The sequence below is a fragment of the Symsagittifera roscoffensis genome, chromosome 3 (assembly GCF_963678635.1).
Source record: "Symsagittifera roscoffensis chromosome 3, txSymRosc1.1, whole genome shotgun sequence".
In the NCBI taxonomy this organism is placed as follows: domain Eukaryota; kingdom Metazoa; phylum Xenacoelomorpha; order Acoela; family Convolutidae; genus Symsagittifera; species Symsagittifera roscoffensis.
In genome coordinates, this window is record NC_087064.1 from 34,515,413 (window position 1) to 34,539,713 (window position 24,301).

A 24,301-nucleotide genomic window follows, 5' to 3' on the forward strand; every position below is an offset into this window, starting at 1 on the left:
TGCTCATTGTAATAGTCATTCACTCAATTAACAGATGAGGTTTAGAAAAAAACACCCGATAATTATTGACTCAAGGGCCGGGGACACTATCTCTTTATCTTGTGTACCTCAATCAGCCAAAGCCATTTCGTCATGGTTTGCTTTCGACATGAATTCTTGAGGTTGTTACAGCTTAAAAGCCACTACTAAAACACGCCCCACCTTAAGTAGATAAAAACACGCTTCAATGTCTAGTTTTCTTAATTCTCAAAACAATCGAACGCCATCAAAAAGAAGTTTGGGACATTAAGTAATCAATTAGTTTTTGTTTGACAGTGTTCATTTGATCCCTAGCAGAATGAACAACCTAAAATTTGGCAAACCTGAAGAGAATCAGATGAAAGCGCTCAATTATTTAATTTCCTCAGACAATCACACCAGGACAACAGCTCTGGAGTTAGCTCCAGACACTATCAAGTTATTCAACTATAATTCAAGAAGGGTTTAACGTAACACTCAAGAAGTTTCGGACCGGCAGTTCAATTCAGTTGGTAACCAATTTAGTTGGACTAATGACCCCTGCTTCAAAGTCTGCAATTTAGGACCGACTCGTCGTGTTCTCTGTCAGGAACAAGACAACTTTACTCAAGTACGGTACTTACAGAAAATTCGCAGATACAATTTGACTGTTGTCTGATTTCTATCGACTTTTCAGCCAATGATCTTTCGCTTGACTTGATTTTTGAGTCTTTCTTTTCAGTTTCTGCAAAATAATTGAGCATAACAGGGCCAATTAGAAATTGCGAATCAAATCAAACTAAATTTCTTTTATATGACCGACTGGCAATTTTAATAACCAATTGTAGTTTTTCCCATTCTTCGATAATTTTATCAATGAATCAGCTACAAACAGTCCAATTTTTTCTTCATTGTTTTTGTGCCCCCAATCAAACCTTTCTGTTTAATGCGACTGGCACCGTTTCTATCTTTGAAAACTATTTTTACTGGTTTTCCAAACCTGCCGGGGATTCGTGCATTTGTCTCTGCTATTGAAAGTTTTGGACAACGGTCGTTGATTGTGCTGATTGTACAGCATTTTTTCACCAATGTCTAGAATACACTCTTGATATACCATGAAATTCAACCCATGAAAACAGGGGAAGCAGTTGTTTGCCGTTATTAAAAATTCGTGGTCGAACTTTATGGAGTATGGTTTCATTTGGATTTCAGCTTGAATAATGCTAACTATTTTTAACGCTGATATGTTTGCCAATAATTTTTTCCTATTAAAAGTTCCTAATGTACTCAGCTTTCCAAGCCGTTCATAACTGTTGAAGCTTCTGTCCAGCAGTCCATTACCAAATTTCCGTTTAATTTTTACTCAATTAATTCTGTTTAATTATTTGGTTTTGTTAGTGGAGCACACCGTGATTATGTTGGTGCGTTCTGCCCTTTTACTCCAAAAAAATTTTCGTCTGATGTGGATAGAACTTCCCAAAAGGAAAACAAAATATCTTTGACCCTTTTGCCATATTGTCGACAAATGTCATAGTTCAATGCCCTTTTGTGGTTTTCAATTTTTGCACGTATTTGCTCCTGGGATTGAAATTTTTGCATCTCTTGATCCTTACCTCCAGAATCAATTTTCTTCGCGTCGCTCTCCTTCCCGTTGGCTGGTGTCTCTTCAATAATTAACGCTCTGGGTATAAGTTATAAAAACAACCGACTTCTGTTGAACAAACTTTTTCACCCATTCTATCAGGATTTCTGTTCCATCCCTCTGTATGCCTGCTTTTGGTGGCGCTTGTTCCTCTTACCCGATTTTATTGATTGACACCAGGGGAAGTGCGCGCTCTAATTGATTGCCGATTTTCATGATTTTGTCCCAAATTATCTTGCGGAGTCTAAGTTTATTCTGAATGATGTGGATCAATTCGAGAAAACCTCTCAGCGCAAAACGATTTCGTGTGCCTTGCGTTTTCTCTGGGCACATCTTCAGCGCTGCTAACGAAAAATGCTAACGTTTCTAACGGAAAAAAAACGAATTCCTAAGGTTACGACTTTAAGCATCTAGTAGTTTATTAAAATTGTATGCTTCATCTGACAGTTTTTAAGGCAACATTTCGTTCCTTTTTCAAGGCGTTGCAAAAATGGAATAAAATTTTTGCCGTATTGTCATTTTTCAGAAATCATAAATTAGCAGTGACCTTGCCAAACTCATTAAGCTTATCATGACAAAAGAACTAAAAAAGCTATACTAGAAAATCGGTTGTCCACCATGATACTATTTAAACAGTTTAAAATTGATTTTATGTTTATATGCAAGTGGGAGTGTTGCGGAGTTCAGCCAGTACCTTGAAATAGTCATCTTTTCCTCCTTTGTCTCTGTGACAATGAAAAGAAAAACTCTTGAAGTGCCGAGCCGTTTTTTCAGTCGGTGCCAGTTCAGGCAACAATAAATTTTCATTGGAGCTGGCAGCCGCGGAAGAGAGTCTTTGCCATATGCCGACGCAAAACATTTAACTTATCGAAAATTCCTCACTTCTGAAGGACTCTTAAAATAAAATACAATATACTGAGCGAGTTATTTTTAAGAATAGTCCAGAAAAATACCAAATCCGACGTAGATTTTTTACGAAACAAGAAAAAGGTTGTTGTTCTTTTGCTTATTTCTTATCTCAATCTTTTTACGAATGTGCAGGTTGTTTTGATTGACCGAGAAATCTACCGAAAAAGAAAAATCTGAGGATACCGATTTACGAAACGAACTAGTAGAGCTACAACAAAAAAACATGGATTTAACAAAAAAAACAAGGTGAAAAACTTCAAACACTGAAAAAAGATAGACTATGAGCTCAAATAGAGACACAAGCAAGAATTGCTTGATTGTTCAAAATCAACCCTTTGACTGAATTCGTTCCAGAAATCTAACGAGGCACACTTTAAACTACTTCAAAAAATTTCTGAATAAAAACTAAAAAGAACAAAGGATAAGAGATTGTCACATCTTACCAGTCATCCGCAAGAGAAATTTTCTGCCATGTGTAATTTTGTTTATTGTAATTTTGTTTATTTCGATGATAAAAACGAAGTATAACTTGCTCGGCGACAGTTTAAAAAAAAAACAATTTTTTTGAAAAGAAACAATCTGTTTATTATCGCGAGCGTTTGCCTCAGTGCGAGGCAGAATCTAGATCAATTCTAGGTGCTATAAGACTGATAACAGCAACCAATTATTGTTCTGTCTAGTTTGAACATCTATCTGAAGAAAGTAAATGTTCGTGAACTTCACAAAAACAGGTATTTTTTCCATTGCAGCAAACAGCTGAAAGGAGTTGCGATACATCAACAATTAAACGAGAAATAAACTCGGAAATTGAAGCCAATGATCAGAAGTCGCATTCCATATAAAACCAAAAACCCGATAGACCGATAAACTGAAAATGAGATTAAAACAAACTCAATCAAAATCTTTTGTGTTGTTACGTTTGCTTGATTTAATTTTTGCTAATGAATTGCCTGTGAGCGGAAAAAGTCAATTTTTTTACCTTAAATTTCATAGCATTTGTTTTTTTGAGACCCCATTTATCACGTTGTTAAAGTTTTTTTTTATTTCTTTTTAAAAATCATAAATTTTTTTCTAACTGAAACCACAATAAATTTTTGTTGATAATAAATAGAAAAAATGAGTTTTTTCTCAAATTCACTCAGTCCTGTTTGGCTTGCTTCTGATTTCCCTAGCGAGTCTGTTTCTGCTGGGATTTAGGCAGCGCTTGGCAAGGAGATAACGGACAGCCAGAAATGAGTTAAGTCTAGAAAAAAACTTCGATTAAGTATTTTTTGGGTGATTTGTGACTTTCGCGGCAAGTGTCAGCATCTTTATCAAACTCTTTACACACTATGTGTTTAGTCTAATGTTTCTATTATAACTTTTTATGTCACAGTTTTTGACTTAATTTTATTAGTTTTTTTCTTTTTTTTCTTTCAAAGTTTTTTTTTTGTTTGAACAAAGTCTCATAAAAAAGAGTAAAACTATCAAACATCGGAAAACCATTTGTGTCGACCTAAAAGAAATGAAGTGACATAATCCGAATGTGGATTAAATTGGGTGCAGTTTTTTTTTGACAGTATCCAATTATCATTAACAGAAACCTTTAAAAAGCTAACTGTATTAAACAAATCAAACTGCATTAACAAATCAAACTGTATTAATCAAACTGCATTAACAAATCAAACTGTTAACTGCATTAACAAATCAAACTGTATTAAACATATCAAACTGCAAAGGCTTTGTAATATATTTCAAAGACTACTTAAAATGTCAGAAAACAGATCAATTAACTTCAACCAACTTTACAATTTTAACAATAGAAATCAAAGCAAAAGCGAAAAACCATTTTTGAGTTTTTTTTACTTAACATCTAGATCAATTAACTAACAAAGCTGTAGTATGTTGGAAACACGCTTAGGATTGTTGATCATTTCTCATGATGCAACGCAAATTGTTTGCGGTGAACTTAATACAACTTGTACAGGAACCTCAAAATAACCTTTTGATCTGTCAAACTTTTTTAAGTGAACAATTTGAGACTACTAAACACAATAAAAAAAACACATTAGCACGTAGATCAAAAATGGTATTTGATTTGTAGTTTTCTTATAATTAAGGGAAATTTAAAAATTTTACAAACGAAAACATTGGATTATTACCTGTGTTATTTGAAACAAAAACAGTAGAAAAATCATCGACTCAAGTTAATTTTTGATTCAGACAAGGGGAAAAACTGACTACCTTCAAGTTTACACAGAACCTCAGTGAAAACTCAAGATAAAGCTATCAAAATGTTTTTACAATTTCACACACTTTGAGTGTAAAACGCATTTTGCAAAATGATTACAGTTCCAACTGAAAATGCTAGACAAATTTCTATCAGAAAAAGGAATAAAGATGAAAAATGAAAAGTCAGAGTAGATAACTCCAATAAAAATGAAGCAAGTAAGAAACAGAAACTGCGGCAAAACAATGTCAACCTGAAAATATCCATAAACGGAAAAAAAAGAGCGGGCAAAAAACAGTTAAGCATCTGATGCCGAACAACAAAAAGTCATAAAACCATCAAAAATTTTACACAAAAATTGAAAATAATTATAGGGACTTTTTCAAACTTACCAATGAAGTAACCGGTAAAAGTAAACCCGAAAAACTACAAAAATTTGATGAAAAAGTTTTCAATAATTGTTTTTCAACCAAAGGAGAAAAAAGAGCAAAATTGATGAAAAAAGCAGCATAGCTAGGAAGCAGCGACAAAAATTACATACGATGTTATTAAGGCCGGTTGAAATGACTGACGTTTCTGAGGCTATAAAAAACTCAATTTCAAGATATAGTACATATTGTTTCAATTTGAATAATTGTTTCTCGAAATCAATAGTAAACAAAAATGCCCCATAGCTGAAAATGTTATTCCGAAACTGTTTTGAGGAATGAGTATTCCAGCCTGCATCAAAACTGCAAAAATGAATCAGCTTCACAAAAAAGGATCCAAACGTAAGCCAATAAACTGGAGATCAGTTTACTTACTTCTCAATGAATATAAAAAATTTGAAAAAAAAAATAATTTACAATAAATCAAACGAGTTTTTCGACCATCAAAAAATTCTACAGATTACATATTTTCATTTTAGTAATTATTGAAGTTCAATTGATGCCGTTTTGTTACATATCGCAACAATCCGTCTTGAGTGGCGCAATCAAGAGAAATCAACGCAATGTACTTTTCTTGATCTTGAAAAGCTTTTGACACGGTTGATTGAATACAAATACTAAAAGTGTGAATCTTATGGAATGCGTGATAATTTTTGAATTTTTGACATCCTATTTTGAAAACAGGATACAGTTTGCGTATCTCAATAAACGTAAATCGTCACTGCAACAAAATTTTCATACTTTTCTTTATGGTGACAAAACTGCAATTTTAAATTTAGCATTCGATGACTCAAGCATGCGATATACACAAAAAGTATACATCATCTCAACTTCTTACTTATGAGAGTTTTAAAACATTCAATGAAATAATCTGAAAAATGCCAAGTAGATATTTTATGCATCGTGATAACCAAACAAGACCTAAGTGAAATGTCAAAACAAAAAAAGAACATCTAAAAACTTAACATTTGGTGCAATTTACAAAATAAAAAACTCGCTGCTTTTAAGATCAAGAAAACGGCTCAGTTGAGTCTTTAACTATGGAATAAAATGGGATTACTTTACCCAGAAAATATCCAAAACAGTCACAAACAGAAAGAACAACATTTTCTTAGATAACTTCATATTGAAAAAAGAAGTTCTATTGAACTTAATATACAGCTAGTAAATTTAAAATAACCTTTCAATAGGTTACTTGTAATTTCTTTTTCATTTTTTCTCAGAAAGCTCATATTTGTTTGAGTTTTTTGCATTCTGGTCAAAACCGATGAATATCGGAGTTGGATAATTGTAAAACAATTTAAATTTTGCGAGTGGAGAAGTCTGAAAACGGACCAGAATGTCTCATGACTGTCTTTCAGGCTAATGTTTAATGGTTGTAAGAGCGGTTTTATGACAAGCACTACTGGTATACTAGCCTGAAAACAATTTACTATAATAATATGATTATTTTTGCTTTTTTTGCCACAGAAGATAGTTTAACATAGCAATTTTGCTAAAAGTTTTATTCCTATTCACCGTTTAAGATATGAATGAACTAAAACAAAACTGAATTGTTTTCATCTTAAAATTAAAATAGCTTTTAGAAAAGTTGAAGTTTAGTTTCGCAGTTCGTGGCATTACCAGAAAATTGTTACCAGTAGCCTGTAATACTCATAAAAGCTGAATTCATTTTTTTTAGTTTAAGAATATGGATTACAACAATCAACACACTTTGAATATTTGATTCCATTAACTCGAGCTGAAACTTTTAACATTTGAGTTTTTATATTATACATCATTCTATCTCATGAGTTTTGCCACTTTTTCACGGAAAAAAACCGACAACTGCATTCAGAATTATGCTCTTGTTTTGCGTTCAGTTAAAACGAGTTGAAACGAAATGCGTTAGTAACTTGGAGATTAATTATTTAAAATCACACGAATCACATGAATGAAAATTATTGCCGCGCCAATAGAACAAAAGCAAAGGTTTCGACAGCCGAATTTGCACATTTCTTAACATAAACTTCGTTTTTTTTTGCGTGTGGTGAGAGCGACTGAAAGCTAGATTAATAGGTCTTAACTGGCCTCAATTTTCCTCAGTTTTTTTTTCAAAAAATGAAATACAAAAACGAACACAGTTTTTTTTTGTTTTTTAATTACAAATTTTTGATATCTGGTAAGCCCCAGCTGCGTTTTTCGCGGTATTTGCCGACTTTATTCGCTCTAAATCATGCTAAAAAGCAAAATTTCAAATCTCTTTTAAATCTGATTAAATCGACCCTAGCCATTCAATCACTGCAGAGAGGGCTTTCAAATGATTTATCATTTGATTCCATCTGATGTTTTTTAGTGATATCTGACTTTGCGTGGAAAAATTAAAGAATCTACCAAAAAATCGGACTACTAGTTATTCCATGCTTCGATGTCGTCTAATTTTAACCTTTAACATGTAGAATGACACTTTTGGTAAAAATTTCCATAAAAAATTAAATTCTCGAGCAAGCAGTTTGAGTTTTTGGGGAAAACTGATGTCCAAAAAAGTATATTTTCTTTCGTTCACATCAATTGCGGGATAAATTAATTACAATAAAATTTCAGGGCAAATTACTTTTTTTCAAACGATTTAATCTAGATAAAGGAGGGTTCAGAAAATATACAAACAAACTCTGGTCTTAAAATTAATTAAGCTTCTGGGTAAAGTTGTCTTTAGTTTTGAATTTTCAAGCTGATGTTGAAGAGCTAGGCGGAGCTACTACTGTTGCCGCTGTCTCAACAATTGGAACTATTTCATCTTCGATTTCACATCCAATCTGCACTTTGGCTGCCTTCGGGTGATTGTCTGACTTTGAATTGCTTTTCCGCTCTGCTGGATTAGATCCAATAATTTCGCTGGGCATGTGGGATAATTTGTGATGTTTGGACTCATTTTTGCCCATAGTGTGGCCATTTAGAGTGTTGGGTCCAGCTGTCAATCGTCGGGTGACATTGAGGTTCTTGCCTTCTGGATCTTTATACAGTTGGGCTATTTTGGGTAGAAATATGACGCAGATGGTGATGGCCACGCAGAATACTTTGATGGCTGTGAGTAGTAGGTAGTGCATGGATGAGTCGGACTTGACGGCGAATGAGGCGAGCAGTCCGAAGCCAGAGAGGATGATGGTGTTGTAGATGGAGATCCCGATACTCCTGCTGTCGTTCAACTCCTCAATGTGCACGTGTCTCGTCTCATATGCTAAATAAACATCACAATCCACAACAGACATTCAAATTACGGTTCATTGATTGTTAATCGCAAAACTGATAGCCTCACTGGAAAACCATCCACGTATAATCCATAGTACATTTTCTACTTGGTGTTTCTTTTAATTGATGGTGATTGCGCGTAGCTAAAAAAATGAGTGACCTTAGGACAAAAATTGGATCTACTTAACAATCTCCCCCCCCCCCTATTGTATGTACTAAAGAATCTCCCCCCCCCCTATTGTATCTACTAAAGAATCTCCCCCCCCCCCCCCTGTCTTGAAAGGGGGGGGGAATTGTTAAGTAGATCCCTGGGGGGAGATTGTTAACAAAAATTTCTGGTAAGTTAATAGTTTTTCTAGCTAAATTTATGTGAAACTTTAAACATTGACATTGATGATGATGAAACCCTCGTTGTCAAGATTTGAAACGAAGTTTCACGGGCCAGTGAACATTGCGCACTAAAACCCGTTAAGAAAAACTTAATAATTTTACAAATGCTTTGCAAAATAATTGGCGACGGTTTTTTTTGCTGAGGTCGACCTTTTAATAGAAAAATTCACTAAAGCAGCATTTCAGTGAATTGGAAACTGCCTGGGACACTTAGTCTGGGACTGGGAGTGATGGTCCCAATAAAAAAATTACATCAAAAAAATTAAAATATTAGTAGCTACAATTGTTAGATGCGCACTATAACGCTAATACCGAGGGGATGGGCAGTAGAGTGAAGCAGTGCGAAGCAAGTACGCATTTGTGATTTACGGCTAGTTGTTTAAAATTAGTTTTTCTTCACTTGACTAGTTGTTTTGGTCTGGTTAAACTTGTATTCCCCTACTTAGCGCCTCATACAAAAGAAGGAAAGTAAATCAAGTAAGTTTAAAGTTATCGAAATTAGAGAGAAACGACCAAAAAAATGGAAGCAATACTGGCTGGAGAAAAAACTCATTCCAGTAGCCTGGCTGACGGCTAACGCGTTCCGTCACAAACTGTCAGGCATTACCACAAACAGTTTGTCTTTTGGTTTTTCCAAGTACGCAATACATGGAGTGCGGTCTGTATTTAGACAACCGCGTATTCATACTCGTCAGTAAGCAGACAATTACCATATTAACCAATCAGAATCGAGATGGGAAAGCAAATTTACGAAATAAAAAATTATTAATTATTCATTTCTTCCTTGTCACGATTCTGATTGGTTAATACAGTATTTGTCTAATTACTGACGAGTCTGAAAACGCGGTTGTCTAAATACTGCTACGTAACCGCAATACATATTATCTCGATTACATTCGGCCTATGTTATAAGTTTATTTAATCGCCAAGATCAAATATAAAGCTATGGTGATTTAACCGGCCAAAATAAATAGACAGTATATTGAAATGCGCTTTTCGTCAATCGAGTCAATCGAGTTGACATTAGGCAAAAGCAGGTTTTAAAAATGCTTGAACAAATGCAAAGTTTTTTTATGTTGCTGTGTTCTTTAATTATGACGAAAGTGACGAAATACTTGTGCTCGGAAAATTTTTTCTCCAGACAAAACTTTGCTTTTTTAACTAACTGATTTTGACAAAATTTTTCTTTATCCTTCAAAAATTGTTGTTGTTTTGAGCCCAAAATTAATTTTTTTAAACCTGTGATCATTTTATGTAAAAATATGGCGGTTTAAAAATTGCCATTTTGGCCAATTTGAGATAGTTAACGCGCGATATATTTCTGCTAATAACGCGTCAGTGAATATTTAATCCTTCTGAGAAATTGTTCCCAAATGAACTGAGATATGCTGTTCGGTCCAGTCCATCTAACATTTTGCGAAACATATTAGTTTGTACTTTAAAAAATGTGTGAGGGAAGACTTTCAAATAAATCTCAAAAACGTATCGCTCAAAAAACGTTTGACTAAATTTTCTATTTTTAAAGCGAAAACTACTCCATAGATTTCAAAACTCAGTCGAAATGTTTAAGGCTTTGCCTTAATACAAAGTGGTTTTTTTTTTTCAAAATAAAACAAAATTTCTTGCGCAGTTTTTCGGTAACAAGTATAGCCTAAGTTTTTTTGTTCCGACTTTCGATACGAAAGTAACGGAATATTTGTGCTCGGGGTGGGTTTTTTTCTTCAGACAAATTTCGACTTTTTAACTAGCCAATTTTGACGGAATTTTTTTATATCATTGAAAAGGTATTGTTATCTTGAGCTTAAATTTGAACAAATATTTCACCTGTGATCATTTTTGGTAAGGTTATGGGGATTTAAAGATTGCCATTTTGGCCATTTTGACCAGTTTGGGACAATTAACGCGCGATATGATTCGCGCTATTAACGTGTAAGCGGATATTTAATCTGTCTTATAAATCGTTCCAAATTGGTTGTACGAAGCTTATGTGCCATAATTGATTTGTTACAAGGAACGAAATCTATCTTTTTGTACTTTATAAGGCGTGTGGGGTGATGATTTTCATAAAAAATTTCAAATTTTAGAGAAAAAAAATTTTCATTTCATTTTATTTCTATTAATTTTTTATGTTATTACTGCTGCTCCATAAACCTTAAAAGGCAGTCGGAACATTCAGGGCTTCGCCCTGATACGAGCAGTCTTGTTTGGTTTCGTAACATGCTGAGCTTTCGAGACCATACGGACCATACCCCGTATATTTTTTTCGTCATAAATTTGGTTGGCTGAAAGGAGCCTAGAAAAGACTTATTTGAGGTAAAACTCTGGGGCCAAACGTCGCAAAATGAATTTCTCCGAAAAAATTCTAATAAAAAATAGTGATGATTTTTTGATGTCTAATTTCAACCCTTTTTCTAAAAAACAACCGTGTTTAAAAGCTCTGTTTTTTATTTCGTTCTAGCCGAATAATTTAACTCATAGCTCTGTATTCTTGTTCGTAAAATCAACAGACCTCGAGTTTTTCAGCTTTTTTGGCGAAATTTAGACGAATTGTAGAAAAATTAGCAGCTGTGCAAATGTCATTGATCTGACTTTCAAAGAAAGGATGGAAAACAACTTTTGTGAGCTTCGGTTTTTTTTTTTTACTGTGCACTTCTGAACGGAAGGTTTTGATGCCTTCTAATTTACCAACGTTCTGAGCTAACAAAGTATTTTTCACCTTTGCTCATTTTTTGAAGATACTGGGGGTTTCAAAGCTGCCGATTTGGCTAATCTGGAACAATTAGCGCGCGATGTGTTTCGTGCAAAAAATACATAAGCGGCAATTTATTCCTGCTCAGAAATCGCTTCAAATTAACTTGAAGCAAGCTTTTTGACTTAATAATGCGGTACTAGACGCTAACTTGTTCTTTACGTGCCCTTAAAGGCCGTCGGATTTTTAAGTACTCTGTCTGATACAAGCAGTCTAATTTAATTGGGCAGCAGTGAACGATGTCGTAGTAGCTGTGATAGTACCAATAATGGGTCTTCGGTCAGACTTAAACGATCCTCAACGAGGTTAAAAAAATAGAGTGCAGCGTTTCCTTGGATTCCTCCGTGTAAATATGTTCAAAAAGACGAATCAATCCATGTCCGAAGACCCCGAGATGGATATTTTAAACTGATTTTCCTGTGGAAAATTAATCTAGGCCATTTTGAAAATACTATTTTAATTTGTTTTAGTAATTTTAATAGAAGAACTTTCTTGCTTAATCAACTGCACATGGTTATTTTCTTAAACTAATTATGATTAAATGATGAAATGTAGTTTCTGTAAAAAAAACAGCTCTACAAATGTGCCTACAGTTACGCAGTATTTTGTTCAGCTCGTTAATTTAGTTTTCATTAAAAATGCGCACCAAAAAATACAAATCATGACAATGAAAAGATGACAATTGCCGGTTTAAAAAATTCAACAAAATACACTCAATGGCCAACTACGCGTTTAAAAAAAAACAACTGATTTTAAATCCTAGACAAGAAATTTAAAGATTACCCTACCTCAGAAGTTCCCAAAAAACTCGCATTGTATTGATCACTTTTTCACGGCTGCAGTTTTTACTGTCTAGTCAGTATGTAATGAGGAGAGGATCCAAAATGAGTACCTGTCACTTACCGAGGAATGCCCCATATAGTAGGACGAATGCCTTGATGGTGATGAAAAGATAGGGAAACACTGTCATTTGAGATACACACTGCACTGAGATCCACTGGATCTCCAACACCCTCCCGGCCCCTTCATCGCCATCAACATTCGCCTTCTCTATCACTCTCTCTGGAAATAAATTTAACTGCAATTTTTAGCATTTTGGGTATGACAGAGTAGATGAAATTCGAGGTTCCTAGATAATATTCAAGGTTCCTTGTTGGATATTTGTGCAATATTGTTCATGACACATGGGATATTTCCTCTAGAATAAAAACTAACTTCTATGCAGTCAGTGAAAGTTGATGAATTTTTCGGAATATTTGGATACGGTTATCTTTATCATAACCAGAAAATTACCTTAACCGTCTAAGATACATGACTAAATGCTGTTTACAGGGGAGGATCTAGGATTATCTCGAGGAGGGCGGTTTTCAAAAATTTTTCGAAAGTTTTGTCGACTTTTTATAGTGGACCAAATTGATTTTCTGGGCTCTCCCAAATCCCTATAAATACTCCACTTTCACCAAATTTTCTGCGCCGCAGGCAAGTTTTTGAACAAACAGGCCAAAAGGTGGTTTTTTCCATGCACTTTCTGGAAAATTTTGACCAAAAAATTGCGTTTTTCGGCGCGCGCTCCCCCCTTAAAAATTAGTTTTTATTGGCGCCAATGGCGCCTTTAGAAAAAACTTAAGGTACCTCACCAAAAATAGATATCTCGAAATAGTACAAACGGGGGACCCTTTGGGTCGGCAGGGGGTCAAATCCCTGGGGGGGGGGGGGCGTCGGCTCCCTAAATCCGCTACTGACTGTTTATCAGATTTTGTAATCAGCCGGGATTTTAAAACCATCATAAATGTATTGTTGTATTGAGCTTAATGTTTAAAAAAATTTCACCTGTGATCATTATGGGGGTTTAAAGATTGCATATTTGGCATTTTTAATACCATTACGAGGCCAAACTTGTGCACAATTTAATGGTTTTAGGTCTTTGCAATCGAGAGACAAGTCTTGAAAGTAAAAATTCTGTTGGAATAATCAAAGAAAACGAAAGAACAAAAGAAGGTCAAAGATAGCGTCCTTATTGCTGAATCCGCTCACAATTCACAAAGTACACAATTTGGCCTCATTATGACCATCTGAAAAACATTGTTGTAATGAGCTCAGTATTAAAAATGTTTCAACTGTGACCTTTTTAAATAAAATTATGGGAGTTAAAATTGGCATTTTTGCCAATTTTGGACAATAAACGCGAGATATATTTCGTCCAATTAACGCGTAAGCAGCAATTTAATCCGAAAGAGAAATTGTTCCAAATTAGGTCTACTTATGGTTTTTGTTCTATTTAGCGTGTGGCAGGGTAGTTTTCGAACGAGAATTTCGTCATTTTCTTATGTTTGAGCAGTATTCTCTAGACTTTAAAGGCAGTCAGACTATTGAAAAATTGCTTTGATACAATCGGTCTTGTCTATCTTTTAGGTTTTTCTGTTAGATTTCTATTCCAATTTTTGCAGAAGTGTCGAAAATTTATGCTTTTGGGTTTTTTTTATTCGGTCAGTTTCGACTTTTTAACTACTCATTTGTATACCATCTGAAAGATATTGTAGTCTAGAGCCCTAACTTTCGAAAACATTTCATTTATGTTTTTTAACAAAAATTTTAATGGTTAGAGCTTTGGATTACTTTGACGACTATAATTAAAATTGGATTAATGAACGCGCAATACATTTCGTTATTTGAAAGCGTAAGCGGCAAATAGCACCCTTCCAAATTGAACTGAGACAAGCAATTTGCTCTTATTGATACATTAACCACACGTACGCAAAATAAACCACTTGGTTACTTTACATAGCTTGTGGGGGAATAAATTTGAGGAAAAAAATGAAGAACAAAATCAAATTTTTCTCATTTTTTTCAAAAATTTCATAAAACTTTGCAATGAAAAGTTGATATTGACGGCAGAGAGCAATTGGAAAATATACGAGCATTTTTTTTTCAATTTGAAGCGCATTAGTTTACCACTTACGCGTGTTATAAGAATGTATAATATTGCGCGTTAATTATCCTAAGTTGGCCAAATTGTGATTCTTATGTGATTTTTTTTACACTTGAGCTCCAGAAAACAAGATCTACCAATATCTCTAACAAAATAAAATTATTTCGTCAAAACTCTTAGGTAAAAAGCAGAAGTTTCACTGAGTGAAAAAACCACCCCAAGCATAAATATTCCGCTTTTCTTCGAAAGAGCAAAAGTGCATATTCGCGGCTCTCTTTCTTACTTTTGCGTAAACATAAAACTCATGGGTTTTTAAGAAGATATTGTACAAATTTGTGAATGAGGACTAAATGGATCTGAGTGATTACCTTGCCTGGCGAGTTCCATCAACATTGGTGTTTATATGAAATGGTGTTTAGGTTCCATCAGCATAATGGTGTTTATATGAAATATCGGCTCTTTTTACCATTTCCCCCACCTGTTATTTAAACTACATGAGTTACGTTCACATCAACAGAGACAGCAGAGACATTTTGGCATACGTAGTAACTATTCAATTCAAATAACATTTGGTATGCGTACAAAACCTTCTAAATCGATGATTCGTTTTCGTCATGTTGGGGGGGGGGGGGGGGGTCGAAAAGCCGCTTATAACTCTAGTATTTTTGTGCCCATATTATTAGTTACCAATGGAACCCATGTTTTCCTGCAGCCCCAATGGTGACACGAACATCCACAGCAGAAGAAACAGAACTTCACAGCAGGTGAACCCCAGCACAAACATCAACAGCTGCTGGTCACGCACTCTCACATTGCCCCCACTCTTCGTTCCCTACAAAAAAGGGGCTGTTTTCCTGACAAAGATCCGATGGACAGAACACTCCTAACCAATCAAAACTCTCCAAATACATCGTTTTAATTTTAACTTTTTAATTTTACATAATACAAGGACATTTTATTATGATATCTAATTAAAAGGATATTCGTTATGCTGATAGGCCCACACATATTTTAACAGAAGTGCTTAACATTTGACTCTGAAAACAGATAGAAACTTCATGTTGTTTGCTACTTTTTCGCACATGGGATGCCGCAAGTGTCTGACAAGAGGTCAAACCAAAAGATTAAATTCTTTCCAAGTAGTGCAATTATTGGCACTAATACGAATAGTCATAATTTATATTTAGAAATCAAAAGTCGCAGAGATTTGATCAAAGTTTCGTTTAAAGTTTTTTTTTCTTTTAACGCTCTGTTTTTGCTGTATCGTTCAAATTTTTGTAAGTTCATTTTCTTGTATGTCTAAAAGCGGAACTTTTACGCCAATTTTGATGTTTTTCTTCTGTAAAAGTTGGTGACAACTTTTGAAGAATGCATTCGAGTAAAACTAGGAATTTTTTTCCTAAATTCATCGTTCCTTTCTTTGTTCAAAAATTGCCATTTTTCAATCTTTTAAGAACAATACATGACAAAACCCTAGTTTTTCGACTGTCACCAAATAAGAGAAAGATTCATTTTTTTTAAATCATCAGATCAATTAATTAGCTTGAACTCAATTTCAAATAATTTTTTGAGCCAGATAAACTCACTGACTACATAAAAAATTTGACATGGAAAACTTTACGCAAAAAAAAAACATTTAAAATTCTACTCACAATGAACTTTCTCAGTTTTTAAGCATTGTACATTTTTCAAAAACTCGTAACAATGTAGAAAATTGAGAGCAGTGAACGCATTTGTAATATCCAATCAAGCGCAACCAATGTTTTGATCTCTACCGTATACGCAAAATTACAAACTAAATAAGTAGAAAAAAAACCTTACACTTAAAACGTTTCAATGCGCACATACTGATTCAAAATGGCTGCTGGTGGACTAAATCCTCCAGGGCGAAATCCCATCGGATAAAATCCCCCAAGATCAAATCCTCTAGAACAGAATCCAGTTTAAAATCCCCCTCATTGAAACTGAACAAAAATGCGACACTAAAAGTTAAACTAAAAGATAATTAACAGAAAAAAAAATAGATTAAAGACTAAAAACTAAAAGGACAAGTTAATAGCTATGGCTTTGAGATAATCCAATTCTTTCTAAAAAGTGGCAGAGCATATAATTCTCTTTATCCTCCCACAGCTATCTTTCTTTCATTTTTTTCGCCGAGTTTTATTTGAGAGAATTAATTTAACGTTTCCAGTGATTGCTGCCTCTGAATGGCTTCAATAATTTTTTCTCACTCGTTTTTTTTCCAAATACCACCTTCAGCCATCATTTTTAATAATACTACGTTTCTTTCAAAAACACGACGTTGATTTTAAAATACTAACATCAATTGTAATGTTTTATAATTTTTTAATAATTGGATTTTGTGTTTGGTCACAAACTTGTCGGAACAACATTATGCATCAAATTTTTTCGAAACCGTTTTTTTTTGGCTCGTATTTTTATGCTTACATAAATTTCGGCTCAGCGTAAAAATTAGCAAATAAAGTTCCAAATAATTAGTTTGAGCTCGCAGATATATATATTTTAATATTGACCTCAAGCAATCGACATCTCTAATTTGGTAACGATAAAAAAATTGCCAAAGGTTTTATTTTGATAATTAAAGTTTTTTTTTGCGAAAACAAAGGGAACAAAATTGTCTCTTTTTCTTTTAAAATTTGGATCAATTAGGAAACTGTAAGGCAAGTTTATTCCCCGAAGAATGCAAGTAATTCGGTTGAATGCCAATTTGATAAACATTAGAGAGGATGTCAGAACATTCGTGCCATATCTTGAATTTTTTTTTAAAGTTGTTCTTTGCGCATTCAAAATGATGGAAAACGAGAAATTAAACAACTTAATCAATCAAACCGGTTTCCCTTCAGGTGAAAATAGGCTTTCATAATTGAACAAAACAAAACGAAATTGACGAACGAAAACACGTTTTATATTTTAATTGCCTTTTCTTTCAATCTATTAATTGATTTACATTTAATTCAATTTTTTTGAACACGGCCTTACGGTCAAAATATAGGCTAATCACACTTCAATTTCTGCAATTTAAGAACTAAATAACAAGTTTGCAACTCATCTGCAGATTTGGTTGAAGATGTTTACTTTCAAAAAATGTCTGAAATAACATCGATCTTAACATTAATATTAGCTAAGTTTGTAATTTCGGTAGTCATAAGGCTGAAATACCCGGTCTGTGAATATCTTGTATATCCTCCAAGTTTTGCTGAAGAGGGATCCGTAGCCGAGAGTGAAACCGAGAGAGACGAGACACAGCTCTACCCGACAACAAACCGAAAGAATGTTTCGGTCAGTCGTGAATGCACTGGCAGATGACAACACAGTCGACGTGTAGATCAAAATCGATCCCAGCAGGATTAAGTTATTAATTGTGGGTGACGTCATCTGAAAAAATGTAACAGCTGAAAATGAAGTCTTTTGATTAAATTCGACTTTTTGTGTTTTCGATGAAACAAAGTTGCTTACAACGAGACAATTACAAAGCTTAACTTTTCATTTAAATTAAACTGTAAGGTCTGACATATATTTTAGAAAAATCCCAAAAAAACAATATGGAAAAAAATTCAGAAAAAATGTGCACTTGTTGTTATTTCTTCATATTTAAAAGTTCGTCATTGCTAAAAGTTTTTATTTAATCGCAAAACCATCTTTGGCCGCTCTTCCAATTTGTTGCGGAGCTTTTTTTGGGTCGATCAAACACTAGAAAGACCTTGTTTTGACCATATGTTCAGGGCCACGCGAAATTTTTTGGAAAAAAAAAACAACTCATAAAATTGGATGCCAAAAATAATAAAGGGGGGGGGACCTTTTGAGGGTGTTTAAAGGAGGGACCTTTTGGTAAGGGGGTCTAAATTAACCCCTGCTTGAGACCTTGGTAGTTTAAATACATCTTTTGTTCTTGATGGTATTGCTGATTGCTTTGGTATTTCAACTGAAACTAACCTTGATGAGCTTCTGGTTTCTGAAGTGGAAGTTGAATACTAATAGGGCCACACACAGCACGGTCATGATGAGACAGGCAGAGTTGCCACACAGGGCCATGACCAGTCCAATCTGCTCAGTCTCATTCCGACGCACGACTTCCACGCGCACTGTATGGTCTTGAAATAAAAATGTCATAGTTTTCTGATTTTTTTTCTAACTGGTTGGTTGTTTTCTGATAGCTACCGAGATCATTGAAGAAAACTGAATTGGTTTTGGTTTAATTAACTATAATGAAGTTAATGAAGGCAGCAAAAATTTAGACCAGTTTTTCTGGAAACTGAGACAATTTTTTTTTGGTAACAGGTTCACGGCTGAAAAGGCTTCAAAATGATGGAAAACGTGATTACATACAAGCTTTTCTTGAGTTGGTCAAAATCAGGCAAAAAAACAGGCTAATTCATATTTCATTTTTTAACTATGCTACCATATCGGCCGACTCACCCTTAATTCCTTGTGAATGCGCCTTTGGCGTCAATGCATACTAATTTAGAGGAAAGAGAGCGCGCCAAAAAACGCAACTTCTCAGTAAAAACTTTTGCTAAATTTGCCTGACGCGCACAAATAAAGTTTTTAAAGAGTTTTGGAAAAACTTGGAAAACCAATTGAAAATCCGCCCAATGTTTTTCAGCCTGTCAACATTGGCTCATTCTTTTCTAGATTGCACATGCGTACCGAGTATCTGTGTGGAGTTTTTCCAGTCTCTCCAGTCAAAATCCTCCTTGAGAATGACTTCATCCTCTCTGGCAGTCAGCAGCTGTCTCGCATCTGTCCAGTTCTGGAAATAGAACGCCCTCACCTGGGGGTACTTGGTCTGGTAGTCCTCCAGCCCCACCCTCCCCGAAACTCCCTCGAACTCAATCCGGTGCATCTGGCCAAACACTAGGTCAGCCCACTCCCCCTTGCATTCATCGAGGGGGGAGGCAGTTGCAGTGGAATCTGATGTAGTGGTAGTGATACCACAACGAGACTGCACGGCCTCTACCGCCAGAGACATTAACCATACACAGTCATAAGCTAAAAGAAAAGATTCGAATAATGGTTTTGATTTAGTTGTCTATAGTGTAATTATTTGTATGTCCAAAAACTAAAATAAAGGAAAATTTTTAGTTCTAACAGTATGTATGCATATCGGACTACAAATAGCTTCTAATTTTTGTGGACCTCGTTTTTAGCAGATTCGAAGTCTTTTGAAGAAAATTCGAATGTTAAATCTCGTGTATTTTCATTTATCCTCCCCATGAAGCATTTATTTGCTCACCAGGAAAAATCGCATGTAAATAAAACAAGACTGCTCGTATCAGGGCGAAGCCCTGAATGTTCCGACTGCCTTTTAAGGTTTATGGAGCAGCAGTAATAGCATAAAAAAATTAAATGAAATAAACTAAAATGAAAAATTTTTTTTCTCAAATTTGAATTTTTTTGAAAATCATCCCCCCACACGCCATGTAAAGTACAAAAAGAGAAATTTCGTTCCTTGTAACAAACAAATTATGGCAAATAAGCTTCGTTCAACCAATTTGGATCGATTTATAAAACGGATTAAATCTCCGCTTACGCGTTAATAGCGCGAATTATATGGCCAAAATGGCCAAAACGGCAATCTTTAAACCCTCATAACTTTACGAAAAAGGATCAAAGGTGAAATATCTTTTCAAATTTAAGCTCACGACAACAATACCTTTTGAATGATATAAAAAAATTCCGTCAAAAATGGCTAGTTAAAAAGTCGAAATTTGTCTGAAGAAAAAAAAACCCACCCCAAGCACAAATATTCCGTTACTTTCGTACCGAAAGTCGGAACAACAAGACTGCTCGTACCAGGGCGAAGCCTTGAATGTTCCGACAGCTTTTAGTGTTTAAGGAGCAGTAATAACATTTAAGAAATTAAATGAAATAAAACAAAATGAAAATTTTTTTTTCTAAAATTTGATTTTTTTAAATGAAAATCATCCCCCACACGCCATATTAAGTACAAAAGGATAGATTTCGCTCCTTGTAACAAATCAATTATGGCAAATAAGCTTCTTTCAACCAATTTGGAACGATTTCTAAGACGGATTAACTCTCCGCTTACGCGTTAGTAGCGCGAAATAGATCGCGCGTTAATTGTCCCAAATTGGCCAAAATGACACTTTTTAAACCCCCGTAACTTTAGGAAAAATGATGACAAGTGAAATATCTTTTCAAATTTAAGCTCAGGACAACAATACCTTTCGAATGATAAAAAAAATTTCGTCAAAAATGGCTAGTTAAAAAGTCGAAATTTGTCTGAAGAAAAAAAAACCCACCCCGAGCACAAATATTCCGTTACTTTCGTATCGAAAGTCGGAACAAAAATAGTTTGAAAGTTTATTGCCTTTAAAATTACGGCTCAATTCACGACTGAATATAAAAGCCTTGAGCTCTATTGGCTGTCAAAAATGGCAACAAGGCTTCCCCATTTGAAAATTATGCTTCAAATTGTGACATGCTTTGTCAAACCTAATCCCTTCTCTTTTCTTCGCTTTCAGGATAATTAACAAAAAAGCACTTATTGACGTCCAAATTCTCCCATCAATTGTGAAAACATAAATCTTAAAAAGCAAAACCCTGATTCGGAAATTCAAATCGATCCCTGGGAAACCTGATTCTGGGGAGCCTAATGGCACAAAAAGGCAACCTGGAACAATTTTTTCTAGGCGTCGCAAAATTCAAGAGGCCTTATACCTTATATGGAAATAAGAAAAAATTGAATCTCTCAAGGTTAAGTTTCACCCCTATATAATATTTCTTTTGCGAGGGTGAGGTGATTCATCGACTCTTGTGTAAGATAGGCCAGAAATATCTTCTGAGATCTCTTGAAACCCCACTAAACCCCTCGTAAGGCAAAACAAACGGACAGTCAAATTAATGAGAAAACCAGCAAACAAGGCAGTTCTTAATCTTTTTGAAAAAACTGTGGCCCAAAAAAGTGGTCAAAAATGGCACTAGGAGCCAGCTAAAACTGGAGGCACTTATTGATATTTCTTGAATAGGTTGTATTGATGCGGAATACGAAATGCGTAAGTTATTGCAGCCACTAGAGTCTCTTCGTTGTCACCGCTTTTTTGGCATAAAATTGAAGCTGTTCTCCGCAAACACGAGTGAGAAAATTAGCTTTCAAATAAAGAGATGAGAAGAAAAAAGGTAAAAATAAGCTTTCAAAACGAAAAACTATCCACCAGTAAAACAGCTACATATGCTTATAATTTTCCAATAAAATGCTGCAAAAATTGCACCAAATATAAGTAAACACATTTTTTACAAGTAATATTTTGGACTATAACAAACTAAAGTCATTTACTCTAATTGTCGTATATCAATTGGAAAAAAAAAAAAAACCAAACAGGAACGCTTGTATCAGCGGGAAGCTCGGTCTGCTTCGACTGAACTGCATTTTAACCTCTATCGGGTAGTGCTCGCTTTTTGCTTTTAAAATAACTGATTAATTGTTCAAAACAAATTCAATTTTTTTTCAGGATTTTTTTTAAACCAAAAACCATTCCTCACACTCTGTGCAACATACAAAATGATATATTTCTCATATGGCAAAGTACTATCTAGACTAAATAGCATGACGTAATTTAATTTGGAACGATTTCTAGGACAGATTAAAGGCCTGCTTACGCTTTACTAGCACATAATATATCGTGCGTTAATTATCCCAAATTGGCCAAATTTGCAAAATTTAAGCCCCTCTAAAGTTACAAAAAATAAAATAATCTCAGGTGAAATAATTTTCAAAACTTGAGCTCAGGACAATAATTTTTTTGAGATGATGAAAAGTTTTGTCCAATATTCTAAGTTAAAAAGTCAAAATTTGGGTGCAGAAAAAACAAACCCCGACCATATTGTTCCGTTGCTTTTTTCGAAAGTTAAAAAAATTAACGCATAAAATGTATTGAATTAAAACATTTCTGAAACTCAATTTTCAGTTAATTTACTGCGTTTCAAACAAGTTGGATTATTTGAAATAAAATTGCATCACTTGTGTTAACTTACTTCTAATCGTATAACAAAGCTTATGCTATCAAAAAGCCGTTAAAATATTACCAAAAATAGCACCATTTTTTGCGCTTTAGTTTAGTAAACAATAAGTAATATTATAATACGCTCGCTAAAGTTGGCTTGGATAAAATCAAAAACTTCTGCGTAAAGTGAAAAAATTTTCCAAAATGTCTCAAAAATAATTCAAAAAAATAAGAAAATCGAATCCCATACCTTTTCATAATACCTGTTTTTATCAAACAGGAACTTCATTTTTTGTAAATTTGGCAAAATTTGGCACAATTTGATACCGTAAAATAATTCAAAAGTGGAGAGTGTCAATATCCTGAGGGTGTCGTCTTCTTAAATTAGCTAACGGTGTCAATATTGTTGAAAAAATTCTTCATAAAAAACGATAATAACATATAATAAAAAGTTCTTTTGTTATTGTACTTTTTATTTCTCTGTCGAAGTGGTTGACATTAATTAGGGGGAGGGGAGAAGAATTAATGTCGAAATTTGAGACATGGTGATTTTGTTTTCGATAAACTGAAGGGTCGAGTTTGACAAATATTAAACCCACCCAGCAGATCCCAGGAGGGGTTGCGACTGGCAGGGAGCTTGATATCCATTTGGGCCAGTCGGGTCCCAATTCTGCCAATTATTTGAGAGGAAGAAAAACCGGATCTGGTGTTACCTCCTGAATTTTCACTCTTGCTCCACTCCTGCACGTCAATCAGAGGGTTGGAGTCATATACCAGCTAGAAATCATTAATTGCTGACGGTAACATTAGTATGACCTAAAGTAATTTAATAGGTCTTTAATCTGAACTGATTACTTCTGATGACTGACCTAGAAAAAAGTCTGAACCGATTTTTTTGCACAGTCAATCATCTGATCATTATCACGTTTTCTTACTTCACTGGCTTCAAAAAATATTTATTAAACATTTATAAAGTTATGTAGTTTTATTTCATTTTGCACAGAAAACCTGCGGCTTAGTGTGTAGATCTAAAATTCAACTTCAAAAGTTAGGCGGAAAAATGTCGATGTTGTATGAACCACTGATTGTCTGAACGACAATAATAGTCAATAAGTTATAGTGTGGCAATAATCGTTGGTACAACTAGAAAAGACGGTTCTCGTTCCTTTTCCCACCTGCAAATTTTCCAAGTAAAATGTTTGTTCACATTGTCGGATTGTTCTGAAAATTGACATCCGGACCATTTAAGCCATATCAAACAGATTTGGTTTTCATATTTAAACTTGCAAAACCACTCGTTATCACCATTAAAATGATTATCGTGCAGGGCGGGGGGGGGTATAAGGAAGAATCGAGAAGACTAAATTTAAAAGCTTTCTTTTTTCCATGTTTCTTATTTTCGAGAAAAACCTCTGATTTTAAGGATGTATATAATTCTAATTCAATAACTTTCTTTCTGAGCCTCGAACAATCCAGAATAAACTCTACCTGTATTTGTTCAGGAGTGCACGACTGGTTGACTTGTGCCTTGATGATGTGCCAGAGCCATGCATCCACGAACCAGACATTCGAGCCTCCCATCAGTCCCATTTCAGCTGCCAGACAGAGAACCTCCCAGTCCGAAGTAAGGAGGAGGAAGAAGACGTGGATGTCGTGGTCCAGGAACACCTGCAGTTGGCGTCGGATTGCCTTGGGAGAGAGACCGTCCTGCTGGATCACACTGGCGACTAGTCCACCCTCCATCACCTCTGAACACACATTTAGGCCAAAATAAATGATGTTTCCTTTGAATTTTATCTTTTTACAATATGATTTTTAGAGAAGCTTTTTGAGGT

At 34.7% G+C, this 24,301-nt stretch overlaps 3 protein-coding genes across 3 annotated transcripts in view; all 3 read right to left on the reverse strand.

Moving 5' to 3' along the window:
• Positions 1–24,301, reverse strand: part of LOC134842670 (vesicle transport through interaction with t-SNAREs homolog 1B-like) — a 543,554-nt gene that overhangs the window by 308,819 nt on the left and 210,434 nt on the right. The window lies entirely within an intron of this gene.
• LOC134842672 (mitochondrial import inner membrane translocase subunit Tim10 B-like) overlaps positions 1–24,301 on the reverse strand; it is a 532,474-nt gene that overhangs the window by 297,743 nt on the left and 210,430 nt on the right. The window lies entirely within an intron of this gene.
• LOC134842568 (gamma-aminobutyric acid type B receptor subunit 2-like) overlaps positions 7,744–24,301 on the reverse strand; it is a 47,172-nt gene continuing 30,614 nt past the window's right edge. The window contains exons 5-12 of the mRNA XM_063858962.1: positions 23,955–24,214; positions 23,066–23,243; positions 19,150–19,491; positions 18,436–18,593; positions 17,662–17,877; positions 15,169–15,313; positions 12,456–12,614; positions 7,744–8,402 (exon numbers count right to left, since the gene is read on the reverse strand). Coding sequence (XP_063715032.1) covers positions 7,891–8,402; positions 12,456–12,614; positions 15,169–15,313; positions 17,662–17,877; positions 18,436–18,593; positions 19,150–19,491; positions 23,066–23,243; positions 23,955–24,214 — 1,970 coding nt within the window. The 3' untranslated portion in view covers positions 7,744–7,890. The remainder of the gene's footprint in view (positions 8,403–12,455; positions 12,615–15,168; positions 15,314–17,661; positions 17,878–18,435; positions 18,594–19,149; positions 19,492–23,065; positions 23,244–23,954; positions 24,215–24,301) is intronic.